The sequence below is a fragment of the Dryobates pubescens genome, chromosome 19, assembly GCF_014839835.1.
Source record: "Dryobates pubescens isolate bDryPub1 chromosome 19, bDryPub1.pri, whole genome shotgun sequence".
Classification (NCBI taxonomy): Eukaryota; Metazoa; Chordata; class Aves; order Piciformes; family Picidae; genus Dryobates; species Dryobates pubescens.
The window spans coordinates 12,559,588-12,584,792 of NC_071630.1; the positions used below are offsets into that span (position 1 = coordinate 12,559,588).

The 25,205-nt window shown below is 51.2% G+C and overlaps 1 protein-coding gene across 1 annotated transcript in view; it reads left to right on the forward strand.

Annotated features, from left to right (window-relative positions):
- Nucleotides 1–25,205, forward strand: part of JPH3 (junctophilin 3) — a 62,344-nt gene that overhangs the window by 23,881 nt on the left and 13,258 nt on the right. The window contains exon 3 of the mRNA XM_009904465.2: nucleotides 19,811–19,935. Within this exon, the coding sequence (XP_009902767.2) occupies nucleotides 19,811–19,935 (125 nt within the window). The remainder of the gene's footprint in view (nucleotides 1–19,810; nucleotides 19,936–25,205) is intronic.

The following is a 25,205-nucleotide window of genomic DNA, read 5'->3' on the forward strand; positions in this document are numbered from 1 at the left end:
ACAAGTCCCTCTCCAGCTCTCCTGGAGCCCTCCTTTAAGTACCGGAAGGCTGCCCTAAGGTCTCCCTGGAGCCTTCTTTTCTGCAGGCTGAGTAACCCCAGCTATCTCAGCCTGTCCTCATAGGAAGGGTGCTCCAGCCCTCAGATCATCTTTGTGGCCTCCTCTGTCCCTCCTTGTGCTTCATACCTCAGGCAAATGGTCCATAGGCACTGGTGTGTCATGGTAAACTAAAATATAATGTCCAGGCAAGTGAGGTGGGCCACAAAGCTCATCCTTCCCTTTGACTTTCAGCATAGCTGCTGGACATGCAGGTTAAAAGCATGTGGAGCATCGTGGAGTGCTCAGGACCAACTCCACCTCACTGAGATGTATGATTATAGCTTTAACACCAAGCAGACAGTCCTCCATTCTCTCCAGGGCTTCCTTCTGCTACCACACTTCAAGGTTTTGTAATTACTGGCTGGACTATTTATGAGAGGACGGGATGTCACTGCTGCTGGATATAGGAGTCCCAGAGATGGGCAGCATTTGGCAAGTGCTCAGCTCTTCTCTAGTGCAGGCTTTGTGGGACAGCACCTGAAATAACAGCTCCTTGGAGCAGCCTGTCCCCAGCACCCTGGAGGAGATGCTGTCCTCAGGTTAGTCCTAACTAATGCTCTTGCAGGCATAATTATAGCCAAGCCCTTCACCAACGATGAGAAAAATATAATTAAGCTCCATAGTCTCAGGAGGAGTCAGGCTACCAATTAGCACAGTGTCATTCAACTTCAGAAGGGGAAACTGGGGAGGTAAAGGAAAAGGAGGTGGACAAAGACAACCCAGCAGTGAGGACGAGTGAAGGGAAGTGTTTGGACCCAATATGGATGCTCCTTCAGACCTTATCACTCTCCACAACTACCTGAAGGGAGGTTGTCATGAGGTGGGTGTTGATCTCTTCTCCCTAGTGATAGAACAAGAAGGAAGGACCTCATGGTGCACTCAGGGAGGTCTAGGCTGGACATTAGGAAACAACTTTCATTGAAAGAGTTGTTGGGCATTGGACCAAGCTGCTCAGGGAGGTGGGTGAGTCACCATCCCTGCATGTGATGAGCTGTGTAAATGTGATGCTTGGGGACATGCCTGAATGGTGGACTTGGTAGAGTAGGGCTAATAGTTGGACTTGATGATCTTGAAGGTCTATCCCAACCTAAATGATTCTACGATTCTGCGATGCTGCAGTGAGGGCAAAACATCCAGCCAGCCTTCAACATACAGTGGGGAGCAGGAAGGCAAGAAAAACCCAGGAGAGCTGAACAGCAAAGTGCAGAAAGCTGCTGGGGCCAAGCAGGTGTTTTCTGTTTCAGAGAATGGAAATGCAGCCTAGGCAACACCCGCCGGGAAGAAGGGATTCTGCGGCCCTGCTCCCAAACATCCTGAGCTGCGGTAATGTCACTGCCGGCAGTACGCCCAGCCGGAATAATGCTGCTTAATGCTCTCGCAGGCCTGTGCCTCCAGCTTCCCAATTGTACTCAGCTGCCTTTGATTTCAGGTTCCTGCTGGCTTCTCCCATGCCTGCAGGAGGTGGCTGCGGGGCTCCCGCATTAGTCTCACCCTAGTCCCCGCTTCGTCCTGCCAGCGGGGCTTTCACTGTGGATGGGGAGCGAGGAGGAGGGGCGGTGTGTGTAAGGGGAACACCGCGGTCCCCAAACGGTTGTGTGACCTCTTCCTTGGGTCAAGATAGGAAGCAAAGAGGATGAGAAGAGATAGGGGTTAAGGGCAATGCAAAGAGTTGTGTGTCCACTTTATTGGGTCAGGATGGCAAGGATGAACTGGCAGTGGATGAGCTGAAACGTGCCACAATTGAACTAGGACTGAGCAAATGTTTCAGGGATCAGACCAAGCCCGTCAGTGTCTCCCACCACCTAGTCTATCCCCTCTTTGGGCACTTCATGGGTCAGGATGGGGTTTCTCTGCTTAGGGCCCCTTGGAGAAGTTCTGTCCCATTTTCCCTTTCTAGCCATCTGGAGCTTGGGGCTGTGCAGGAGCCACCTCTGCCCATTCACAGGGAACTGATGGGTCCACTGATGGCATCACACTGGGTCTGGTGCATGGAGAGCATGCCCTGTCCTTCCCCTCCCAGCACAGAGACAGAGAGAAAACCACAGAGAGGATGGCTGGAGGTGACTCAAAGGGTGGAATCAGCTGGGGCAGGAGGCAATTCTCTTTAGGGCAGCATTATCCTCCTCCTTCCTGCCCTCTCTCCTCCCAAACAGTCCCTGTGCAATGCAGACAGGAACAAACCCCGGGGCTGGCAGCCTCCAGCAAGCTTTCTCATGGATGGGGAGCGGAGCTGAGCTGCAGCAGGGCTCTCAGACTTTCCTTCCTGCCAGCTCCTTCCCTCTGCCCCCTCCTTCCCCTCCTCCTGCCTGGGCACAAGCTCCAGCATGTTGACAGGGGCCAGGTGATCTCGTGGCAGCAGAGATGAGCATCAGCTGTTATTCCTCCCGTCCCTGCGTTGCTGTCAGCTGGGATGACACAAGGACCTCTGACTCATGGCAAGCACAATTCCAACCTCCAGTTCAGGACACGGTGGCAGATCCTGGGATGGCATCCCAGGACATGGCATCCTTACCCACTGCCAGCTCTTGCAGGATCTGCTGTCTGCACCTTGACTCTTTAAGTCTTCCTACAATACCAATTTAGTAGCTTCCTGCTCAGACAGGACTTAGGGCATTAAGCCCTTCTGCGGCCATGCCAAACGTCAAGAGCAGCCTCACGCTCACGCAGGACCAGCTCTGTGTGTCCCCAGCTGCCACCCCGCTGCCTGCACTGCCATGCAGAGGTGGAGAGGTGCACAGACACCAACAGGTTAGAAAATTCAGTGCCTGTCATGCATTGGAAGGAATTATGCTTTACAAAATAATCCAGCAGGGTCTTTTTCAGATTCTAGGAAAGCAGCTCAGTGCAGGTTTTGTGAGCCACTCTCCTTTCATTGCTCTCCCATCCTTCAGCCACGGTGGTTGCTCCCATTCTGGTGTTTCCCACCATCTTCCCTCTCTGCTGAGCTGAATATGAACTAAAGCACCCCAGCTCCATGTCCTAGGGTGTGATGTGGGTTCATAAAATCATTTCCAACAGAGTGGGCTGAGTGGAGATTCACATAGCCCTTTGGACTCACCATGCTGCCAACCAGTTCTTCCCTTCTCCCTGAACTCATCAGGGAAGATCTCCAAAATCCATATGCTCCTGGCAGACATAGTTTGTGCTGCAGCTGGAGGGGGTGGTTTTGCTGTGGAATGAAGCAGGAGAGGGCTCTTGGGATGCAGGAGGAAGCAAAACACCCAGTGGCAGAGCCAGGATGGGAGAGCTGTGTTGTTGTCGGAGTGTGATGTGCTGGTGCCTGCTCCATGGTGGCTTTTGCAGCAGAACCAGAAGGAAACAAGCAGGGATGGCACTGGCTGGCATGAGGCAGGAAGGATGGAAGGGTGATTCACTCCTGGCAGCCACTGTTTCCATAGGAAGGGACTGCCCCAGAGAGCTGGACAGAAGGCTGGGGCAACATGGGGGCCAAAGGGGAGGTTGCCTCCTCCTCCTCCTCTCCAGCATCACACAACAGCCCATCACAGCCCAGATCATCTGCCTGGTTTCTAATCCAAGCCTTTTACCAGTTCAGCACATGGGCTGAGCAGCCAGTGCTGCTGTCCTGCTGCAGAACTGGCCCTTCTCAAGAGATGGTACAGGATGGTTTCAGCCTCTTGAGTTGTGCTAGATCCATCCACTAAGACAACAGCCTCCTGCCTGCCCTGATGGCCTGTGCAAGACAGGGAATGAGATAGAGAAGAGGATGGAGAAGAAGCAGCTGAGGAGAGATCAGTAGCAGGGAGGTGGGGGTTTGTCTCTTCTCCCAAGTAACAAATGATAAGAGGAAATGGCTTTAAGTTTTGCTGGGAGAGGTTTAGACTGGGTAGCAGGAAACATATTCACTGAAAGAATGGTCAAGCCCAGGAAAAGACTGTCCAGGGAAGTGGTGGAGTCCCCATCCTTGGAGGTGCTCATAAACCATGTAGACATGGCACTTCAGGACATGTTTCAGTGAGCATGGTGGTGTTGGGTTGATGATTGGACTTGGTGATCTTTTCCAACCTTAATGATTATGATTCTGTGGTGAAACCTCATCTTCTCCATGCTGTCACCCACTAGCTTTTGGGGGGGAGAGGGGGGAAAGAAAGAGAAAAAGCTAACAACAACAGCAACAAAACCCCAGCCCCTGATTTTTCCATTCTGCTGCTTTTCCTATTCAATGAGCAGAAACTGCAGCATTGCTTTTCTCAGCAATCTTCAGGAGGGAAGGGATCCATTCCCCCTGCAGCCTGTGCAGCTGCCTGCCAGCCAGGCTGGCTCACAGCCCCACTGCTCTCCTCCATCCTCCGTGGGGTGCAAGGAGACTGGTGAGGGTACACACAAGCCCTAGGTGAGGAGGATGCTGACTATGCCATCCCAGCCCCCTGCCACCACCTAAAACCCACAAGATGTGTCAGTGGGAGCTGTGGTGCCCTGTCCCTTCTCACTCTGGTGCTGCACCATGGTGACGCTGCACATCAAAGCTTGGATAGCAGAGGAGAACCAAGGGGGAGGTTTGGGGTCCCTACACTACAGCTATGCTGCCTTCCCATCTCCTGACACAGGTCTGAGTGCTTTTTCCCTCTCCCAACTCCCATCTTGGGTTTCCTGGCATGCATTCCTCCAGCTGCACTGCTCCCACCCCAGCTGCCCACCCACTGACTTCCCTGCAGCTACAGCCCTAACACCCCCATGCTCCTGTACTCCCACTAAGCCTCTTTTTCCCTGGAGAGAGCTCAAATCAATATCAGGAGGTGAAAATGCAGAGCTGAGCAAAAATGTTGAGTATTTTCCTTGCTGATGCTCACTAGCATCATTTCCTACCACAGCCAGGGATGAGGATGCTGGGGGGACAGGCACTGCTGGGAGGGGAGCAAAGCAGCTGGACTGGGGACTCCTGGTGTCTTGGGTGTTCTTGCAGTTAGTTTGAAAAGCCTTGAGCAGTGAGGTTTCCGTGGCATCCTCCCTGCATGACAAATGACAAGCTGCCCTGGCTTCCTAATCCAGGAAATTAAAGGATTTGACTATAGACCCTGCTAAGCAAATTTCCCCCCTGAAAATCCCAGGGGGATTTAATCCATGGATCCGACTGATTATCCCTTTAAAGTTGCAACTAAGAAAGGTCCCAATTCTTCAGGGTGCTGAGCACCCTAAAATCCCATCGTGACAGCTCAACTTTCCACCCAGTAAGACCTTGTTTTCAGTTTTATCCCACTTCCACCACCCCTTTACAAGGGTGGGCAGCAGCCCTTTGCTGCCAACTGGGACGACTGCAACTACAGTCTGAATCCACCTCCTCCTGTCCCGGTGTGTCACCCCACAGGGATATGGCTCATTATCAGAGACTCTTGGTTTTCCCAAGGATAAGATGATTTAGAGAGGAAAGAGGTATGGGGCTGGAGTCAGGCAGGGGCTGGTAGCCCTCCAGCTCCCCTAAATGGCCTCTCTGGGGAAAGAGGCTGCAGCCTTCTCTCTGTTATCTGGCTGTGTCTGATTGGTCTCTCAGCACCATAACACGGAGGTGAAGCATAAATAATTAAAAGCCCAGATTCTCTCCTGGCAGAACCAACCTCTGAGTCCCTTTCCCTGTAGTGCTCCTGGCTACTTAAGTGGAAATTTTCACAGGCTTTGCCTTGGAGGCAATGCAGACCTGCAAACCCAGGGCTGTCTGCTGGCCTCGGGGCATGTCAGCATTCGTGGACTAGAAAGGTCACTCACTTGCCCCATCACCTTCCCAGTGGCAGCATTCCACCCAGGGGATCCCATGGGATGTTGAGGGTGTGCTGGGCTGAGCAGCACCACCAGCTGAGGATCAAAGCTGGGTGCAGGTAGGCACAGCAGACCCAGCAGCTCCTGCATGGCCCCCCTGTCTTGAGATGCCTCATGAGAATCACAGAATCATTTTGGTTAGAAGAGACCTTGAAGATCATCAAGGCCAACCCTTAACCCAGCACTGCCAGGTCCCCACTGAGTCATATTCCTCAGCAACACATCTACATGGCATTGATGCCCCTCCACTACTGTTCTGGGCAGCCTGTTCCAAGCTGTGACAACCCTTTTGGGAAGGAAATTGTTCCTCACCTCCAACCTAAACCTCCCCTTGTGCATCTTGAGGAAGAGGGATCTTTGGGGGTCCAGGCTGGTTTGTGGGCTCCTGGGTGCTAAAAACCCCTCAGGTGCCAGGGAGGAGAAACCCATGCAGGCATCAGAGGGTGAGGAATGTAGCTCCTTCTAGGTGGACTCTGAAGTTTGAGGCAGGTAGGAGCTGCTCACTGCTGTGGCAACTGGAATGATACATGTATGTTCCACACTGCCCCTCCACCTCTGTCAGCAGGGCTGTGGCAAATACTTGCACTTCAGAGCAGTCTGCCCACCCCAAGCTGGCCACCCAAGACTGAGCACAGCCTCACAGGCACCCACAACCCCTCTCCTTCCCGTCTGTACCCATCAGGGCTGCAGAGGATTGAGGGGAACATGTGCCACAGGGCCAGGTAAACACTCCTGTCCTCTCCCCATGGGGACTGGAGCTGCAGAGACTGGTGACAGCAGCCTGGCAGTAGATGCATTTCTGCAGCACTTTAGCACTTGATGTTGCTTTTAGTAGGGCAGGTTTGCTGGGTACTGTTTACAGCTGAGATTTCTGTGCAGGTCTGTGTCCAACCAACTCCATGCAGGGCTTGGTTGTGCCAGTGGATGGTGGTACCTGGGGTTTTGGGCACAGCCAAGCAATGTCCTCATCCCCACTTGATGGTGGTACCCGGGGTTTTGGGCACAGCCAAGCAATGTCCTCATCCCCACTTGGTACCTTCCAGGATGGTGTTGAGCAGTGGGGTTAAAGGGATGCTGTCTGTGGAATGCTGTCCTTGGGGAGCATTTTCACTCTGGGTTGGCATTTTGACATTTTCTCATCATTCCTGAAGCTTGCTGGTGTGCAGACATGGAAGCTGAACATGGTAGTGGGGGATGGAGGTGATGCTTCCATGCCCCACATGTGGCTGTCTCCAACCACTGTTATCACCAGGTCCATCCTGGTGAGGCTGAATGTGAGAAGAGGTGGGTGGACAAAAGGGTGTCCAGCACCAGCTTCTTGCTCCAGGCCCAGAATCAGCCTCCGCCAAGCTGCCTGGAGCAAACCATGGCTGCATTTGCTTTCCTAGAATCTCTGGTGTTAGAAATGAATTCTTCTATCACTCAGAGGATGGGATCATTTTAACCCATCCCTTAGAGCTCTGTTGCATCACTCAGAGAAACATCTTGTCTCCTACTCCTCAAGGCTGGAGGCAGCAGAGTAGTCCTAGAGGGTGAGGCTGGATACCAACCATCTCTCCCCTGACAGGTGGAGAGCATCCATCAGCACTCCTGAGGCCATTTCGGCTCCATGTCTTGGCCTGAGTCCAGCCTGTGCTGGAACTGAACTATTAAATTCAGTTAAATGAGTTTATTGTTGACTCTGGACAAGGCTTTTTTGCAGTTTGCTCTGAACTGGGGTGGGCTTTGCTGTTGGGTGGTGGGCTGGTTAAAATGGTGCGTGGCCAGAGGTACGTCAGGGATCACCATGGTCCATGAGCCCATCACCAGGGGAAAGGAGAACCATGAGCTCAGTATCACACTGACTCTTTCCAGCTTTTGTGGCTCCAACAGCAGGGGGAAAAAAAATCCTGCCTGGAAAGTTCATTTGCTAAATGTCTGTTTTGCTTGAGGTGGCCAAAACTTGTGAAAGTGCCAGAGTGTTTCAGCCAAACCCCAGATGGGGTGAAGGGTCAGGAGAGGGGAAAAAGACTTTTCCTTGTGGTTCTGTCGTGTTTTGCTTCAGAGTTTGGTTTGACTCATTCTTTCTTAGGCATCAAAATGAAATGGACATTAAATGTGAAGATCTCCTTTGCTTCCTTGCCCTCTCTTCCCTCACCTGGAGTTTTTTGCTTGAAGTCTCCAAATTCTCTTCTTCTGAGTGCTTTTCCCTTGGCTGTCGGGAAAAGCCCCAGACAATTCCCAATGGGTTAGGCTGCGCTGATGGCTCCTCTAAGGGATTGGAGGGCTTCCCTGGAGGCAGGCCAGAGCCTCCCTTGGCTTACTTAGCCTGGTTGAGGTTCTCTGTGCTGCATTTTGGGGTTGCTCAGCCTGGAGAAGAGAAGGGTCCAGAGAGATGTTGCATCTTCACAGTGCTTAAAGGGGCTGATCAGAAAGCTGGAGACAGATTTCTTAGCAGGGCCTGTGTGACAGGATGAGGGGTGATGGCTTGAAGCTAAAAGAGGGAGATTCAGACCAGACAGAAAGAACATTTTCAGTCTGAGGGTGGAGAAACCTTGGCCCAGGTTGCCCAGAGATGTAGGAGATGTCCCATCCCTGGAACCATTCCAGATTAGGTTGTCTGGGGCTCTGAGCAACTTGCTCTAGCTGCAGATGTCTCTGCTGACTGCAGGGGAGGTGGACTCAATGAGCTTTAAAGGTCCCTCCCTTTCCATCAAAACCATTCTATGATCCCACAAAGATTGCTCCAAATTTGTGTCTGGACTGGGGGTGACCATGTCCCAACCAAATCTTTACCCTCCTCTCCTCCACAAATCCAGAAGGACAGGTAGTTACAGCGAGCCACCTAAGGCAGACCCACCACAGCCACACCTCCCACCAAAGCCCTGCCATCTCCTGGGTGTAAGACTCAGTGCTGGGCTCAGGAGAGTTTTGGCAGTTCCCCTTTTAGAGTCAGCTCTGCCTGGAGACAGAGCGATGCAACCGGAATGCAGGATCCAGCCTGAAGTCATTCCCCTCAGCAGCAGCTACAGCCAAACTCAACGCTCCACATGTCCAGGCAGGCTGAGTTATGGCTGCTTGGGGAGCTAGAACTTGGCTTGTGGTGCATTTCAGAATCCCCACCCGACTGCAGCACTGATGAAGGGCTTTTCTGCTGCTCTCTCTTTGATTTCAGCAGGAGGGGATAGATCTGCAGTGTGTGGATGATCCAGCAGGTTCCTTGGAGATTTTTGTGCCTTTGCTTGCTATTTCCTGGGCTTTTTCCTCTTCTTCTTTTTTTTTTCCCCCCCTTTCCCAGGGTTGTTGGTGATTTCTTCTGACCTGTTTTGCCTGCTGGTGGAAGGCTAGTTTCTAATGCACTATTTTTGCACAGGGGTTAGGGAAGCTTTTTGTGCCTCTGGGATGTGTGTAGGGAGGGCTGTCTGCTGGCAGTCAGTGAGAGCAGGAACTGAAGAGGGAGGCATCAGTGTTTCCCATCTCCATTATGGACATTTTCTGTGATGTACATGACAGTTATCCAGTAAAATCATGGAAACCTGCCCCCTCCATGCTGGACTGCATTCCCCCCTGCTTGCCCCTTTCCCTTCCTGGAAGATAACTCGTCCCAAAGCCTTCTCCAAGTGGGTTCCTGCAGGTTTTTCATCACCACCCACCACTTTCCAGAAGATAAGGATGCTCCCAGCATGCTTTCCAAAATGACAAGAAAATGGGAAACTCCATCCCTGGAGCTGGAAATTGCTCTTGCTGCCTCCATGTCTTCTTTAGGGTGGCAGTTCATTGCTGCCCATCACTGAAGTGTTTGAGCTAGCAAAGAGCTGGAGTAATGCCAAATCCTTCTCCTGTGGTCAGTCAGGCTGGGACAGCAGTGGGGACAACGGCATCAAATCTGTCTTTTTTCCACAAGAAAGCCTTGCTCCTGCTCTGGCAGACACCAAAACACTGGGATGGACAGGTACTGCCTGGCCACATTGCTCACTGTAGCATCCTCTGTAGCTTCATGTGACAGATGGCAGGAGATGAGACTCCCTCTCCAGATGTTAATTATCTTGCAAGCTGTAAATAACATCTCAAGGCAGCTCATGCATCGTCTCTGGTACGAAAGATCCATCAGCTTTGCCCTTGCTGGGGGGCAAACAATTTAAAGGAAGGAAGGAAAGCCACTGGGAGGGCAATGCACGAGTCCGTGTGGCTCTGCTTATTCTGCATGTCCCTTGGTCAGAGGGACATGCTGGCAGTATGCTGGCAGATGTGCTTGCAGGTCCCAACTCCACCTGGCCCAGCCCTTTGAAGTCAGTGGAGTTGGATTTTCTTGTGCCTGGGCTGGATTTTTTTATTTGTCTGTTTAGCAACAACAGGGATGAATGAAAGCATTCCAAGCTATCCCATGACCAATTTGGGATGATGGCAATAAGGTGAGATGGAAACGATCGTGGTGCTGTGACACTTCGGTGATTCTCACCCTTCTCTGCTGGGAAGGACACAGTGCAGAGTCCTGAGGGATGGGACATGGGCAAGGTGCAGCCTGCTGCCTGCTGTCTGCTGTGGTTTGGGCCACCTTTCTCCTAGGATTTTGGGGGTGTGATGTTTGGATGTGGCTCATCCCTGTCCCCCAAAACACTTTGTATGATTCCATGTTGTGAATTCGGTTTCCCAGCAAAACTCATCTGGCCTGCTTAAAGGCAAGGCATGGAACAGAGGAGACCTTCTTGCTGTCTACAGCTACCTGAAGGGAGGTTGTAGCCAGGTGGGGGTTGGTCTCTTCTCCCACACAACCACCAACAGAACAAGAGGACACAGTCTCAAGCTGCACCAGGGGAGATTTAGGCTGGATGTTAGGAAGAAGTTCTTCCCAGAGAGATTGGCCATTGGAATGTGCTGCCCAGAGAGGTGGTGGAGTCACCATCACTGGAGGTGTTTAGGAAGAGACTGGGTGGGATGCTTGGTGCCACGGTTTAGTTGATCAGATGGTGTTGGGTGATAGGTTGGATTCGATGATCTCAAAGGTCTTTTCCAACCTGGATAATTCTATTCTATTTAACAGAAGGACACAGGCCAGGGTATCTAGGTTAGGTATTTAATAGGTTGCCCAGAGACATGGGAGATTCCACATCCCTGCAACCATTTCTGGTCAAGTTGTTTGGGGCACTGAGTGATCTGATCTAGTTGAAGACATCCCTGCTGACTGCAGAGAGGTTGGACTAGGTAAGCTCTGCAGGGCCTTGCCAACCCAACCCAGTCTCTGATTCTAGGATTCTCTGGGTTGGTTTTTTTTTCCTTACACAGATGTACAGAAAAATATGTTTCAGAGAAAAATGGCAAATGAGGCCTTGATGAGTTTGCTCTCTGAAAATATGAAAGTAGAGGAGGATCTGGCACAGGTGCCTGGAGCAATGAGCTCAGTGGGAACTGGCTCCATGAATTTTGGAGGCCTCATGTATGCCATACCCCAGCTGAGACATAGGCACCTGCTCCCTCTGAGGTCTCTCAGCTGGCTTAGGAATGGTTTCACCATGTTAAATGACATTTCCCACTGAAAAACCACAGGAAAACTCAGATTTGGCCTTCTGACCACACCATTTTCCACACCTCTCTGTATTTCCCTTCATTGGGCAATAACAAACACACTCATGGAGGGATTTTTTCCTCAAGATTAATGGGATTTGCTCTTTATGCCTTTTCAATTCACAACTAGAGTCTTGAAATGTGGCTTCCTGAGCAATTTTTTCAGAGCCTGCAATAACCACCCCTCCACCCCATGCCATTCCAGCCACCCCCAACCCTTCTCTCTTGCTGTCTCATTGATGGGAGGTTTCCCACTCCTTCACCCAGTCCTCATTGCTGGTACACAGAGCTCAGGGAGGGGTGCTCCATCCTCCCACCCCCCAGGAAATCTCCATCCAGAGCTGGGAAATCTGGAAGCAGGCAGAGGGAAAACAGCTTTTTCTCTTTGCTATGCACAGCACCTGCTTTCTGTCTGGCTGCAAAGAGCCAGAGCAGACGTTTTTGGCTGCATTACATCATGTCAGAGGTCACATTAGAAGCTTTTTTCTCTTGATTTAGAATTCCAGTGCTGGGGGGGTGGGGGGAAGTGGGGGAAAAGCAGACAGAGGAAGTGGGCAAGGCAAATATGCCTGTGATAAGCAGGTAAATGGGAATTTATGCACAGATAGCTAATTGGTGTGTCTAATATTCCACCCCCTGAGCACCAGTACTGTATTACTGCCTTCACAAATCACTCAAGGCAAGCCTAGTGCGGTAACAACCAAGCCAGGAGAGCTGTGGAAAGAGGCAAGCTGAAATTAAGAGTGGGTTTTATCGGGGCAATAAATGCCAGATAGGGAAAATAACAAACAGGTTGCTAATTGCTGCCACCTCCTCACTCCCTGAAGGAAACGTCTAGACAGGGTCGTGCCTACCCCAGCCCTCGCAGCCAGGTTGTTCCACCTGTCTTTTGGGACCAGAGGGGTGCAAGGTGTGGGATGCTGCTGAGCATCCTGATGAAGGCTGTTGAGCTGAAGCCCATGCTGGGGGCAAGAGGAGGCAGAATGGACACTGCAGCTCTCCCCAGCTCTGCCCTGAATCAGAGATGCTCCCGCAGAGGTAGAAGCCAGACAGTCTGCAGCGGCTATTAATAATTCAGTCCCAATTTGTCCCATCTAGGAGAGCATGAAGACCAGCCAAGCCTCCCCTCCTTTCAGGCAGGGTTTGAGACACTGCCCTGAGCAGGCAGAGCCTCTTCCCAGCTCCCCATCGCTCCCCAGTGCTGGGTGCAGCTATCAATCCCATGCCGGCAGGGCTGGGAGCTGAAGCACCTCTCTTTGCCTGCGGGTGCAGAGCGAGCAGGTAGCCTTGGGAGAGGGCTGCATCGGCATTGCTGCTCTCACCTCAGCTCTGGGCTTTCGTTACCAGCATCCATCAACTGGGGACTTGTGCTTTGTGTTTCTTGGAGCATCTTGGCTTGGTGCAATCAGGGCCAGATTCTGCTCTCTCTGTTGTGCCGGGAGGAGCATAAAATAGCTCTGGGTGAGTCAACACAGTTGAGGGACTCAGCCTGGTTTTTGGCACATGGGGTGGCTGGACTCAAAAGCTCCTTTTCCTTGCCTTCTCTTTCCATCCCTTCCCAGGACAAAGTGCATCCACCTCATCCAGCCCTCCCTTCCCAGGATGAAGTGATCCCAACACTTCCCTGACAAAGCAAAGCACCGAGTCTTCAGTGCCCCCTCCGAGTATTTCCTGGCGTATTTTCGTGCAGCTGGCCTCTGTTTTAATTGAATTTTGCCATTTGAAAAATACATGAAGCTCTGTAATGGAGGGAGGAAACCCTTCCTCCTAGAGGAAGATAAAGATGCATTAAAAAAACACCAAACAAAACAACAACAAGAGACAACCCCAAAAGCTGCCTGATTACATATTGACCTGTGAGACAAAGTGTATCCAATGGAGCCAGCCTAGCCCCTTAGGAAAACTTGAGGCTGTTCATTATGAGCTCATGAGCAGATTAACTCCATCCTCACCACTTGTGAGGGCCAAGAGCAAGCAGTGCTCAGCTGCTGAAGTGAAGCCTTCAGCCTGTGGTGGTTTTCCATGAAAATATGGACCTTTCATATGGTAGGAGTTAAAAAAGCTGCAGGGAAGAACGTTTTAATAATAGATTTTCCTTTGATCTCCTCTTTCTTAGTTCATTTGTAAGGCCTGGAATGTGAGAATAGTCTTTCCATCACTCCTGCCCCTTCATCTGAGCTATGAAATGAAAAACAAAGGGGAGAAGATGATTAATCCCTCTGTAGTTACCAGGAGCTTGGGTTTTTGAGCTCCCTTGCAGGTGGGTTGATTTGTAGATGTACAGGCAATATAGAAAAGACCTTATTGTAGAATCATGGAATTGTTTGGGCTGGAAAAGGTCTTTCAGATCAAGTCCAACTGTTAACTGAGCACTGCCAGGTCACCACTAAACCCTGTCCCTCAGCACCACATCTCCATGGCTTTGAAAGCCCTCAATGGTCTGTGGTAACAGACATGCTGCTTAGAACCCAGCTCCATTCAGAAATACTTCTGGTGCTCTGTAAACTTGTTTTGTTTTCCAACCCAGTTTTAAAGCAGATTCATAGAATCCCAGCACAGTGGGGGTTGGAAGGGAGCTCTGGAGATCATCTAGTCCAGCCTCCCTGCTAAATCAGGGTCACCCACAGCAGCTTGCCCAGCATCACAATGTCCAGGTGGGTTTTGGAATCCCTCCAGAGAAGGAGACTCCACAACCTCTATGGCCAGCCTCCTCCTGGACTCCAGCATCCTCACAGCAAAGAATTTTCTCCTCCTGTTCAGAAAGAACCTCCTGGGTTCCAGTTTGTGCCCACTGCTCCTTGTCCTGTTGCTGAGCACCACTGAGAAGAGTCTGGATCCACCCTCTTGCCCCCCATGCTTTAGCTCTTGCTGAGCATTAAGAACATCCCCTCTCAGGCTGCTCGTCTCCCGGCTAACCAGCCCCAGGTCTCTCAGCCTTTCCTCCTCACAGAGATGCTCCAGGCTCCTCAGCGTCTTTCACCAGACACTCTTGGACAGGGAAAGATCCAGCCTTATTTTGACTGTGGTTTCCAGGATGGCTTCTGTGTTTAGGATGGTAGAGTGCCCATCCTTGGAGGGGTTTCAAAGCCATGTGGACGCAGCGCTGAGGGACATGGTTTAGTGGCGACCTGGCAGCGCTGGGTTAACAGCTGGGACTTGTTAAACTGAAAGGTCTCTTTCAACCAGAACAATGCTGCGATTCTATGATCCTAAGATTTACGACAGCACCCGGGGCAGGAGGAGAAGAGTGATCAGATCAGGCCTGGGAGAAATACCTGCTTTCCTGGGAAATAAACTCCAGCAATTAACTGGGGGATTAAGATTGAGTGCAGGCTCCGAGCAGCAGGCGTGTGTGAGGGAGACAGCTGTTAAATTCCCTGTGTGACAAAGTCCTGCGAGCACTAACGGGATTACTTGCATCTATTTGGGAATGCTCATGTATTTTATTATGCCACCTATAGATCACCATAATTCTGCTTTTCACTCCGAGGACGTCTCTCCTCCAAGCATCTTAGGCAGCATTACAAACAATTAAGCCTCCCTGCGCCTCTGCCTTCTATCCGCTTTGTAGGCATTGAGTGGAGTTTAGATGGGAGATGGCTTCATTAATGTCATTGATTTGTCACAGAATCACAGCATGGTGGGAGATGGGATGGAATGGAATGGAATGGAATGGAATGGAATAGAATGGAATGGAATGGAATAGAATAGAATAGAATAGAATAGAATAGAATAGAATAGAATAGAATAGAATAGAATAGAATAGAATAGAATAGAATGGAATAGGAATAGGAATAGAAATAGGAATAGGAATAGGAATAGAATTAACCAGGTTGGAAAAGACCTTCGAGATCATCAAGTCCAACCTATCACCCAACACCATCTGATCAACTAAACCATGGCACCAAGGGCCTCATCCAGTCTCTTGCTAAACACCTCCAGTGATGGGGACTCCACCACCTCCCTGGGCAGCCCATTCCAATGGCCACTCTCTCTGTGTAGAACTTCTTCTTAACATCCAGACTAAACCTCCCCTGGCACAGCTTGAGACTGTGTCCTCTTGTTCTAGTGCTGGTTGCCTGGGAGAAGAGACCAACCCCCACCTGGCTACAACCTCCCTTCAGGGAGTTGTAGACAGCAAGAAGGTCTCCTCTGAGCCTCCTCTTCTCCAGGCTAAGCAACCCCAGCTCCCTCAACCTCTCCTCACAGGGCTGTGCTCCAAACCCCTCCCCAGCTTTGTTGCCCTTCTCTGGACATGTTCCAGCAACTCAACATCTTTCCTAAACTGAGGCACATCGAGTCCAGCCCCACCTGCAGCTTGCCCAGGATCATAACATCCAGGTGGGATTGGAATCTCTCCAGAGAAGGAAACTCCACAGCCTTTCTGGGCAGCCTGCTGTAGGACTCCAGCACCCTCACAGCAAAGAATTTTCTCCTCATGTTCAGATGGAACCTCCTGGGATCCAGTTTGTGCCCATTGCCCCCTGTCCTGTTGCTGGCTACCACTGGAAACAGTCTGGCCCCATCTTCTTGACCCACACTGTTTAGCTGTTGTTGAGCATTGGTCAGATCCCTTCTGAGGCTGCTCTTCCCCAGGCTAAACAGCCCCAGGTCTCCCAACTTTTCCTCATATGAGAGATGTTCCAGTCCCCTCAGCATCATTTACTGGACTCTCTCCAGTAGTTCTGTGTCTCTCTTGCACCGGGGAGCCGAGAACTGGCCACAATACTCCAGCTGTGGCCTCACTAGGGCAGAGTAGAGGGGGAGGAGAATGTCCCTTCACCTGCTGGCCACACTCTCCTTCACACATCCCAGGAGACTATTTGCCTTCTTGGCCACAAGGACACTTTTTCGCCTGGAGACAGTTTTCCAGGGATGGAAATCCATCCATTCCCCAGGGGTGGTGATTTTCACCCATTTTGGTGAAAAAAAGGGAGGTGATGATTGTTCAAGAGGAGAGCAGGGCTTAGCTGGTGGCTAAGAGCACATATGCTCTTCCAGCATAACCTCCTGCTCTGCAGACAGCGTTGTATGTCCTCAGGACCCTTGGATGTGGCACAAGCTGCTTCTCAGCACTTCCAGACTCCTTCTCTGGCAAGAAGCGACAGATAAGTGCCTCCAGTTGCATCTCCAGGGAGGAGTTTAGGGAGGGAGTGTGTAATCCTGCCTGCTGAGTTTGGTCCAGACACTCTCAGACGTTATTAATCCTTCCTATCAATCCAGTGGGGACCCAGGCTGCTGTCACTGTGCTGCACTACAGGAGGGTGGTCTCTCCCCCGGACAGTTTTCAGTCCAAGGAGATGGCAGAGAGATAGATGGATGAAGGATCTTTGAAAGCCAACATCCAGACCATTAAGAAGATCCCATGGAGGATGCCAGACCTTTTAACAACATCAGAGAGCCAGCATGTGAATTCTAAGCCTCAGATGGCTCTGTCCTTGGCACTGGGCTGGTTTAATTGGCAGGTTTGATGCCCCAGCCTTTCCCACTGACCATGTTTGTGCCAAAACCAAGTGATTGTACCTCTGTACTCAGCACTGGTGAGGGCACACCTAGACTGCTGGGTTTAGTTTGGGGACCCTCATTCCAAGAAGGACATTAAGGTCCTAGAGTGGGTCCAGAAAAGGGTAACTAAGCTGGTAAAGGGTCTGGAGCACAAGATTTGTGAGGAATGGCTGAGGGAACTGGGGATGTTCAACCTGAAGAAAAGGAGGCTGAGGGAAGACCTTCTGGCTCTCTGCAACTCCCTGAAAGACTGGAGCCAGGTGAGGGTTGGTCTCTTCTCCCTAGTAACAAATGACAGGATGAGAGGAATCATCCTCAAATTGCCCCAGGGGAATTTTAGGTTGGACATGAGGAACTATTTCTTCACCTTGAGGGTTGTCAAGGCCCAGACCAGGCTGCCCAGGGCAGTGGTGGAATCCCCATTCCTGGAGGAGTCCTGAGGGACATGACTTAGTGCTGGGTGAATGGTTGAACTTAATCTTAAAGATATCTTCCAAACAGAACAATTCTATAATTCTATACAATACAAAAGCAGTTTGTGTCTCCTCTCCCATGAATTTGCTGCAGCTCCTGCTCAAAGCATCCCTGCTCCTCCTAAGAGAGCTGAATCCCCCTGCTTTGGCAGCAGGGTTGGGCTCAATGATCTCTGGAGGGCCCTTCCAACCCCCTAACATTCAGTAATTCTGTGAACTGGGATACCTACCATGCTTGTCTACTCCTCCAGCCCTGCCTGAGTGTTGAGCAGAGTGAGCACTGAACCCAGGAAAGAAAATAATGTAAATCCCATTTTTAGTTGCATTGCTCACAGAGGAACACTGCATCCCCTTCACCACCTTCAACAGCTACAAGAGAAGAGGTTGGATTTGCTCCCTCAGCTACTCCAGAGCATCCAGTTTATGTAATAAAGCATTTATTAGAGCAAAGACAACTTGTGCTGCACCATGCCACGCTGGGCACGCTATTGGCCCCTGTTTTCCATTTCTAGGAGCCTGTCAGCAGTGACACTCCTCCTCGAGCAGATGTCAAGAAATTAGAGGGAATTCAGCAAGTGACAGGGAAAAAAAAAACCAAACCAAACAAAAAACAAACCAACATGATTAAAGGAGATGGAGAGCCTGGGTTTGGAGGGAAATCAGGGGAGCTATTTATAGCCCTGCCTGCACCAGGGTGGGTGAATACAGGCGTTTCGTTAAAATGAGATTTAACGAGACCAAGTATTGGGTTCTGCATTTTGGTCACAACAACCCCATGCAACACCACAGGCCTGGGGAAGAGTGGCTGGAAGCAGCCCAGTAGAAAAGGATGTGAGAATGCTAGAGGACAGCTGGCCAAACACAGGCCAGCAGTGTGCCCCGGCGATCATGAAGGCCAACAGCATCCTGGCCTGTATCAAAACAGTGTATCCAGCAGCAGCAGGGAAGTGATTGTGCCCCTGCACTCAGCCCTAGCAAGGTCACAGACTGAGTACTGTGTTCAGTTCTGGGTGCCACAGTATAAGAAAGACATTGAGGTTGTGGAGTGTGTCCAGAGAAGAGCAATCAGCAGAGCTATTCATAGCCCTGCCTGCACCAGGGTGGGTGAAAACAGGCATCTTGTTCAAATGCCTCCATAAGGCCCCTCATTTTGGGGCCCTCACTACAAGAAGGACACTGAGGTGCTGGAGTGGGTCCAGAGAAGGGCAACAAAGCTGGTGAAGAGTCTGGAGAGCAGGTTCTGTAAGGAGCAGCTGAGGGAACTAGGGGTGCTCAGCGTGGAGAAAAGGAGGCTGAGGGGAGACCTTCTGGCTCTCTGTAACTCCCTGACAGGAGGCTGGAGCGAGGTAGGGTTCAGTCTGCTCTCCCTAGTAACAAGCGATAAGACAAGAGAAAACATCCTTACCTTGTACCAGGAGAGGCCTAGTTTCAACACTACAGGAAACTTCTCCCAAACACTGGAACAGGCTCCTCAGGGAAGTGGTTGAAATCCCCATCCACGGAGGTGTTTAAAAGACACAGAGATGTGGTGCTGAGGGGCATGGCTTAGCACCAGGCTTGCTAGAACTAGATAATGGTTGGACTCAATGAGCTTAAAAGTCTACTCCAACAAAAACAGTTCTATGCTTCCATGATTTTGTGATTCCATGAGTCTATGGTTCCATGGTCTCTCAACCCAGGGAAAGGGACAAACCAGCCTCTGGAGGATGCTCACAGGAACACTGTGGAGAGGCTGTATGAAGCTGTCAGTCCTGAGCGATGGGATGAAGCCCCATCAAACACAATTGTCTTGGGAGTCAGTGGTAATGGGTGAGTGCAGGTGACCACTGCTCATCCAGAGTGGAGAACAGCCCTAATAAAGGTGTGCTGGGGGTGGTAGAGGCAGTACTGATGACTCCTCAGCTACTTCTGCTCTTGTTGACCTATTGCACTTGTATTCACATCCAGTGCTCTGCATGAAACATATGGTGAGGGTGGAAATCTTCACTTTTTCATCCAAGAGCAAATGGTTTGGGTTAAAAAAAGCTCATTGACTTTTACTTTAGGCCTTCAGCCCCAGAGACTGGTGGGTAATGCATGCAGAGGTTGCTGTAGATGTCTGCTGGGCTGTGGTCTATGAGAGATGCAGGACGGAGGTGACCGGCTTGCTTTGGGATGATCCACCTCTGGGCAAGCAAAGCACCCAGCCCCTATTTCCAAATTTCCTGGGTGATGTGCAGACTGAGAAGCAGTTTGTGGAGATGTTGTTGATGTAGCATCAGCCATTCCCCAAGGAGTCCCCACTCCCGATGGCAGCTCCTCCGTCACAACCAAGAAGGCTTGGAGTGAAGGGATTTCATAGAGGTAATGTGGGGTTCTCCAAGCCTTGGTCTGCAAGAGGGAAGGTCCCTGATGTGGTCCTTGTCTTTCTGGTTGCCTTGCAGGACCTCTCACTCCAGGGCCAAGGCGGAGGCGGCTGTGACAGCAGCGCAGAAAGCTCAGGAGGAAGCGCGGATCGCCAGGATCACTGCCAAAGAGTTTTCGCCTTCCTTCCAGCACAGGGAGAACGGTCAGTGACTGGTGCCCAGCACCACAGATGTGGCTTTCACTCCCCATCTCTCTCTGCTCCACTCAACTCTGCAGAGACCCAAACCCACCAAAACCAAGCCCTTTGCTGCTCAGTCTGTGCCCACAGCTTCCAGTCCTCACTGGGACTCCTGGGGTGGGATATGGCCCTGTTAGACCAGTTTGGGGGAGTTTTAGCACAAGGCCTTCAGTATTTAGTGCTCCCATCCTGTGCAGTCATGTCATTAGCACAAGGCCTTCAGTATTCAGTGCTCCCATCCTGTGCAGTCCTGTCATTACCAGGATCTCCCTTTTTCACACCAAATCACCTCTGTTTCTTTAATTCATAGCCCTTGATGGCTGCAGAGAAGAAAACAAACAAGAGCTCTGACATCGAAACTGCAAACACAAATGATCCCAGAGGTGGTCACTGATTTTACCCCCATGGCTTTTATGGTTCATGATTTCTTTGAGCACACTTTTGGGCTTGCAGAACTGGGCAACACATGTTGATACCTAAGTTGGGTGTGCAAAGGTGTTAGGGAAATGCACATTTGAAGTTTGCCTGGTGGCTCTTCCTTCCATCATCATCATCTTCTTCTTCTACCCTTCTTGCTGGTTTGACCAAATTTTTGTTCATTGAAAAAAGGCTCAGGCTCAACAAAAGTTCAGGCAGGAGGAAGGCAAAAAGTGGTTGAGCAGGGGTCTGCAGCTGGTGGGTGCATGAGGAGGAGTCACCCCATGAATGCTGTGCCCATCTGGGAGCAAGAAGGGCTCTGTTCGTGGGAATGGAAAGCTCCAGGTCCCCACAGCAATAATTAACATAGTAATTAATAGATGTGAATGGTTTTATTCAAAACTTTTCCTGCACTGAATCCTCATTAGGAGGCTTCTATCATTATTCTCTCCCCCTTCCAGTTCTCTAGCTGAAGATTACTCATTCGGTTTAATTGCTCCAGGGGCTGATGCTGATGACTCACGTTGACGGTGCCATTCCCTGAGGCCAGGGGAAAAGGGATCCTCGGATCTTTTGGACCAGCCAGCCCATGCACGAGTCCCCACTTAACTGAGGCACGGAGGCTGTGGGGGTGGCTGGGGGCATCCCATAGCTCAGCAGTGATGAGCCAGACAGGCTTTGAGGTCTGGCTCCAGTCATGAAGCTGCCCGGGCTGGAGAGATGTGCACGGCAAACCCTCACCCGAGACATGGCCACGTGTCGATGGGCATTCCAGGGGGCAAGGCAGGCACAGCCCCAGCAGCCGAAGCCCCTGCAGCTATCTGCTCGCTGGAAGAAAGCACAGCCCTGTTGTTCAAACAGCTCTCGGTGCTTCTCCTCTTGCAGAGGTCCAATTTGTGTATCAGAGATCTGAGCTTTTTCACAGGGCTGCGTGGTCCCAGGGGCTCCTTCAGCCCTGAGATATTCCTCATCTCCATTTCCTCTCGCTGAGAGATTTTGCTGGTTTAAAGCACCTCTTGAAAAGATATTTTTAGGTAATGCATTTTTTACTAGCTTCTAGACGGGGACATGGTGCTCGACTTGTGTTGGGGCTCGTCTTTCTGGTGCTCACGCTCTGGGTGGGTTGTGTGTGAGCGAAGGGCGGGGGGGAAGGAAGGAGCTTCCACTCAGAGCACATTAAAAAACAAACACAGCATCCAAGATGTGTTGAGGAACCTGGGAGCGCCCGTGGAGCAAGTCAGGCAGATAAATGCTGCGAGCGGCCGCGGCACCCCACAGTCCCTGGAACCTCGGGCTGCAAGCTGCTGGCTGGCTGGGGAGAGCAGCAGCAGGGACGCAGTGAGCTGCTGCCACCACACTGCACGGTGTCATGGGCGCTGTGTGTGCCCGCCTCGCACAGTGTCGTGGGTGCCAGATGTGCCCTTCTTGGACAGCAGCATGGGTGCTCTGTGTGCCCGCCTCGCACAGTGTGGTAGGTGCTGGACATGCCCACCTTGCAGGGTGCGGTGGGCGCTGTGTGCCACCCACCTTGCACAGGACTATGGGTGCTATATGCCACCCACTTTGCACAGCGTCATGGGTGCTGGATGTACCCACCCTGCAGGGTGCCGTGGGTGCTGTGTGCCACCTACCTTGACAGCATCCCAGGAGGTTTTGTGCCCACCTCACTGCCAGCCCCATAAGCATCCTGGCCCACTGCACCCCCTCAGGACAGCCCCTGTTTTGACAGACTCCAGGCCTGCAGGCACCAGCTCCTGCTCCAGCAAGCCCAAACACATTATGACAGCACCACAAAGTCTTCAGCCGGAAAACCAAACCACATCCCTGCTCAGGACCCTGCATTACCCTCTCCACCGTGGTTTTCCAACCATGGTGGTTTCCCATGGTGAGACCCTCCATGGCCCCATCTCACTCACTGTTTGTGTCTCAGCAGTTCCTGGCACACAATCCGGATGGTGCTGGTGAATTGACTCCCCCAGGGTGATTGACAGCACGTTGGTGTCAAAGGCAGGAGCTCAGCACCACTCCTGAATCCCACACATGGGTCCTCAGGGACATGGAAGCAGCTGGGGGACACACGCTTGCCTTTGAAGGTGCCACAACTGGGCCCAGCTGCCTCAGTGCTGCTGGAATTCCAGATTTGGTGCTGCACATCCTCCTTCATGCTCTCACAACCGTTCTTCCAGGAACACCACGTGCTCCCTGACTAATTTTAGCTCAGAATAATTGTTGCACATCCTCGGGTGTCAAAAGCCGGCAAGACGGCACCGTGCATCTGTCGAGTCCCTCCGCAAGGAAATGCCTGCATCCCCATGAGGTCCAGGGCTGGAGGGGCATCACCTGCCTCTGCTCATCCCTGAGCCCAGCCCTTGCAGCCCAGAGCTGCAAGACTCCAGGAATTAACCCATGGAGAGGAAGAATTCTCTCATTTTAGGTCTGGGAGGGGAAGATTTAGGAGAAGACGCTTAATAATGCAGTCTTCAGTGCGGGTCTCCAGGGTGAGGATGCTGGAGCACCACTGGGCTTTTTCACCTCCACCACGGGGCTCAGGGGACCAGAGAAGACTGGGGCTGGAGCCAAGGTGGAGAAGCAGAGGGTGTAGTGGGGCTGTGGCTGGTGGTGACATTGGGTTGTCAGAGTTGGTGGGAAGCATTCAAGTCCCTGTAATTCCTGCAAGACCCCTGGAGACCAAATTGAGGAAGACCAGTCAAAGCCTGAGATGAACAGAGACACCCAAAGTCTTGGGTGGGGCTGTTCCCATAGCTGGATTTGCAGCTTTCTCATAAGAAGCCAGTTCCCACCCTTCCACAGTTTCCACACTGGAGGGTGGCTGAAATGGGAACACCTCAGCAACAGCCACAACAGCATTCTGCATTTGCCCCCACTGACATTTGAGAACACTGCTGGGGAGCTCCACCTTTCTCCTTCACACAGCACTATCCCACCAGTACAAGGATTGCTCAGGAGCCCCAGTTAAATCCCAGGAGGTTCAGTCTTCCACAGAGAAACAGAGACACGGGGAATGAACTAATGCTGAACTATCTGGGTGCTGTCCCAAACCACACAGAGAAATTTGGGTGGCAGATATTACCAGATTTGACACTCACTAGAGAGAATTTCCCATTGAGAAATCGCTTCAGCAGGACACTTCCAAGCAGCCTCATAACTATTTGTTTACCCTGCAAGTGCTTCCCCATGTTTCCAGCACCCCCTTCATACACCCAGTCCACGGTGTGGTGGGACACAGGGATGGCTGTGGGCAAAGGCAGGGCCCAGCAGCAGCTCCTCAAGATGATGCAATAAGAGAAAATTACTCAGCAGAAGTGAGGAGATTAGAGCAAGAGCTTCAGAGGGTTGTTTTGTTGCTGTTGTTGTTTTTTTAAAGCATGGTGAGAAATTGAGTGTTTCCTTTTGCAGACTCATTTCTCTCATGTCTAGCCATGGCAATTGCAATTAGATGCATTTCAGGGGCATTAGGCAGTTAATATATTTATCAAATTATTCATGTTAATTGAGCATGGCGTTAGCTGGGAGCAGCTATGCCCTGAGAGGGTAAAGTGAGAATTAACCACTGTTAGCTTGCTCCCCCTTGAAATAATTTGGTGTTCCATCAAGGATTAATAAGTTACAGGGTTTTTAAATAAGTGTCCAGAAAAGCAACATGTGTCTTGCCAGCTGGTCTCCAGCAGAAGATGCTCAGCTGCTCTTGAAGCCCCTGTCCCCAGGGAGATACCATCTTAGCTGCCCTCTGGGTTCTGAGGGATCAACTGCAGTCAGTATGGTAAAGATCTGATCTGATCTTATCTTTAAAGAAGAAATTCTTCACTGTGAGGGTGGTGAGACACTGGCACAAGTTGCCCAGAGAAGTTGTGGATGTCCCATCCCTGGAAGTGTTCAAAGCCAGGCTGGATGGGGCTTTCAACAATCTGGTCTTCTTGAAGATGCCCCTGCTCATTGCAATAGAGTTGGACCTAGGTGATCCTTAAGGTCCCTTTCCACTCAAACTATGCTATGACTCTGTGATTGTGTATTTCACTTTTGTAGCTCTGAATGTGCTACCTTGTTCCTGCCCAAATATCTGAGGCATGACCACCTGTGTGCTCTCCAGCATGCCCAGCAGGGAGGGTTGAGGGGAAATGTCCATGTTCTTGTCTGTATGGGACAGGAATCTGCATGTCTCCAGGGAAGGAAGGTGTCCAGGGACAGTGAAAGTTGCAGGCACCAAAGGAGCAGCCACCATTGAGCCTGTCTGAAGTAGAATCAGAGAATCTCAGAATCCCAGCATGGTGAGGGTTGGAAGTGAGCTCTGGAGATCATCTAGTCTAACCCCACTGCTAAAGCAGGGTCACCCAGAACAGCTTGCCCAGGAGAACAATGTCCAGGTGGGTTTGGAGTATCTCCAGGCATGGAGAATCAGCTGGAAATGACAGTCATGGGGGTACCAGATGATTGGAGCCACGGAGAACTCCAGCTCCGTGGAGAACCCCATGACAGCACAGAGCTCTGTCATGACAAGGCAGGCAAGTGATCCTGAACTATTTCCCATGCTGGGCTGCAGCTGCTCACCCTACACTGCTCTGCAGACACTGAAGGTGATGATAGGTTTGGTTTAAAACCAGCTATGCCCTTTCCCTTGGTCTAGTAGCAGAAGCTGTTTTATTGTGCCACGATGCTGCTGTCCTGGTCTTGTCCCGAGGTTCCCCCACTCTTCAACACGCTCAGCTCTGCTCTTTGACCTGAAAAACCCTGTGGGTGCCCACAGAATAGAAATAATCCTGTTGCCTTTCTCTCCCCCTCTGTCTGTTCTCTTCATGGCT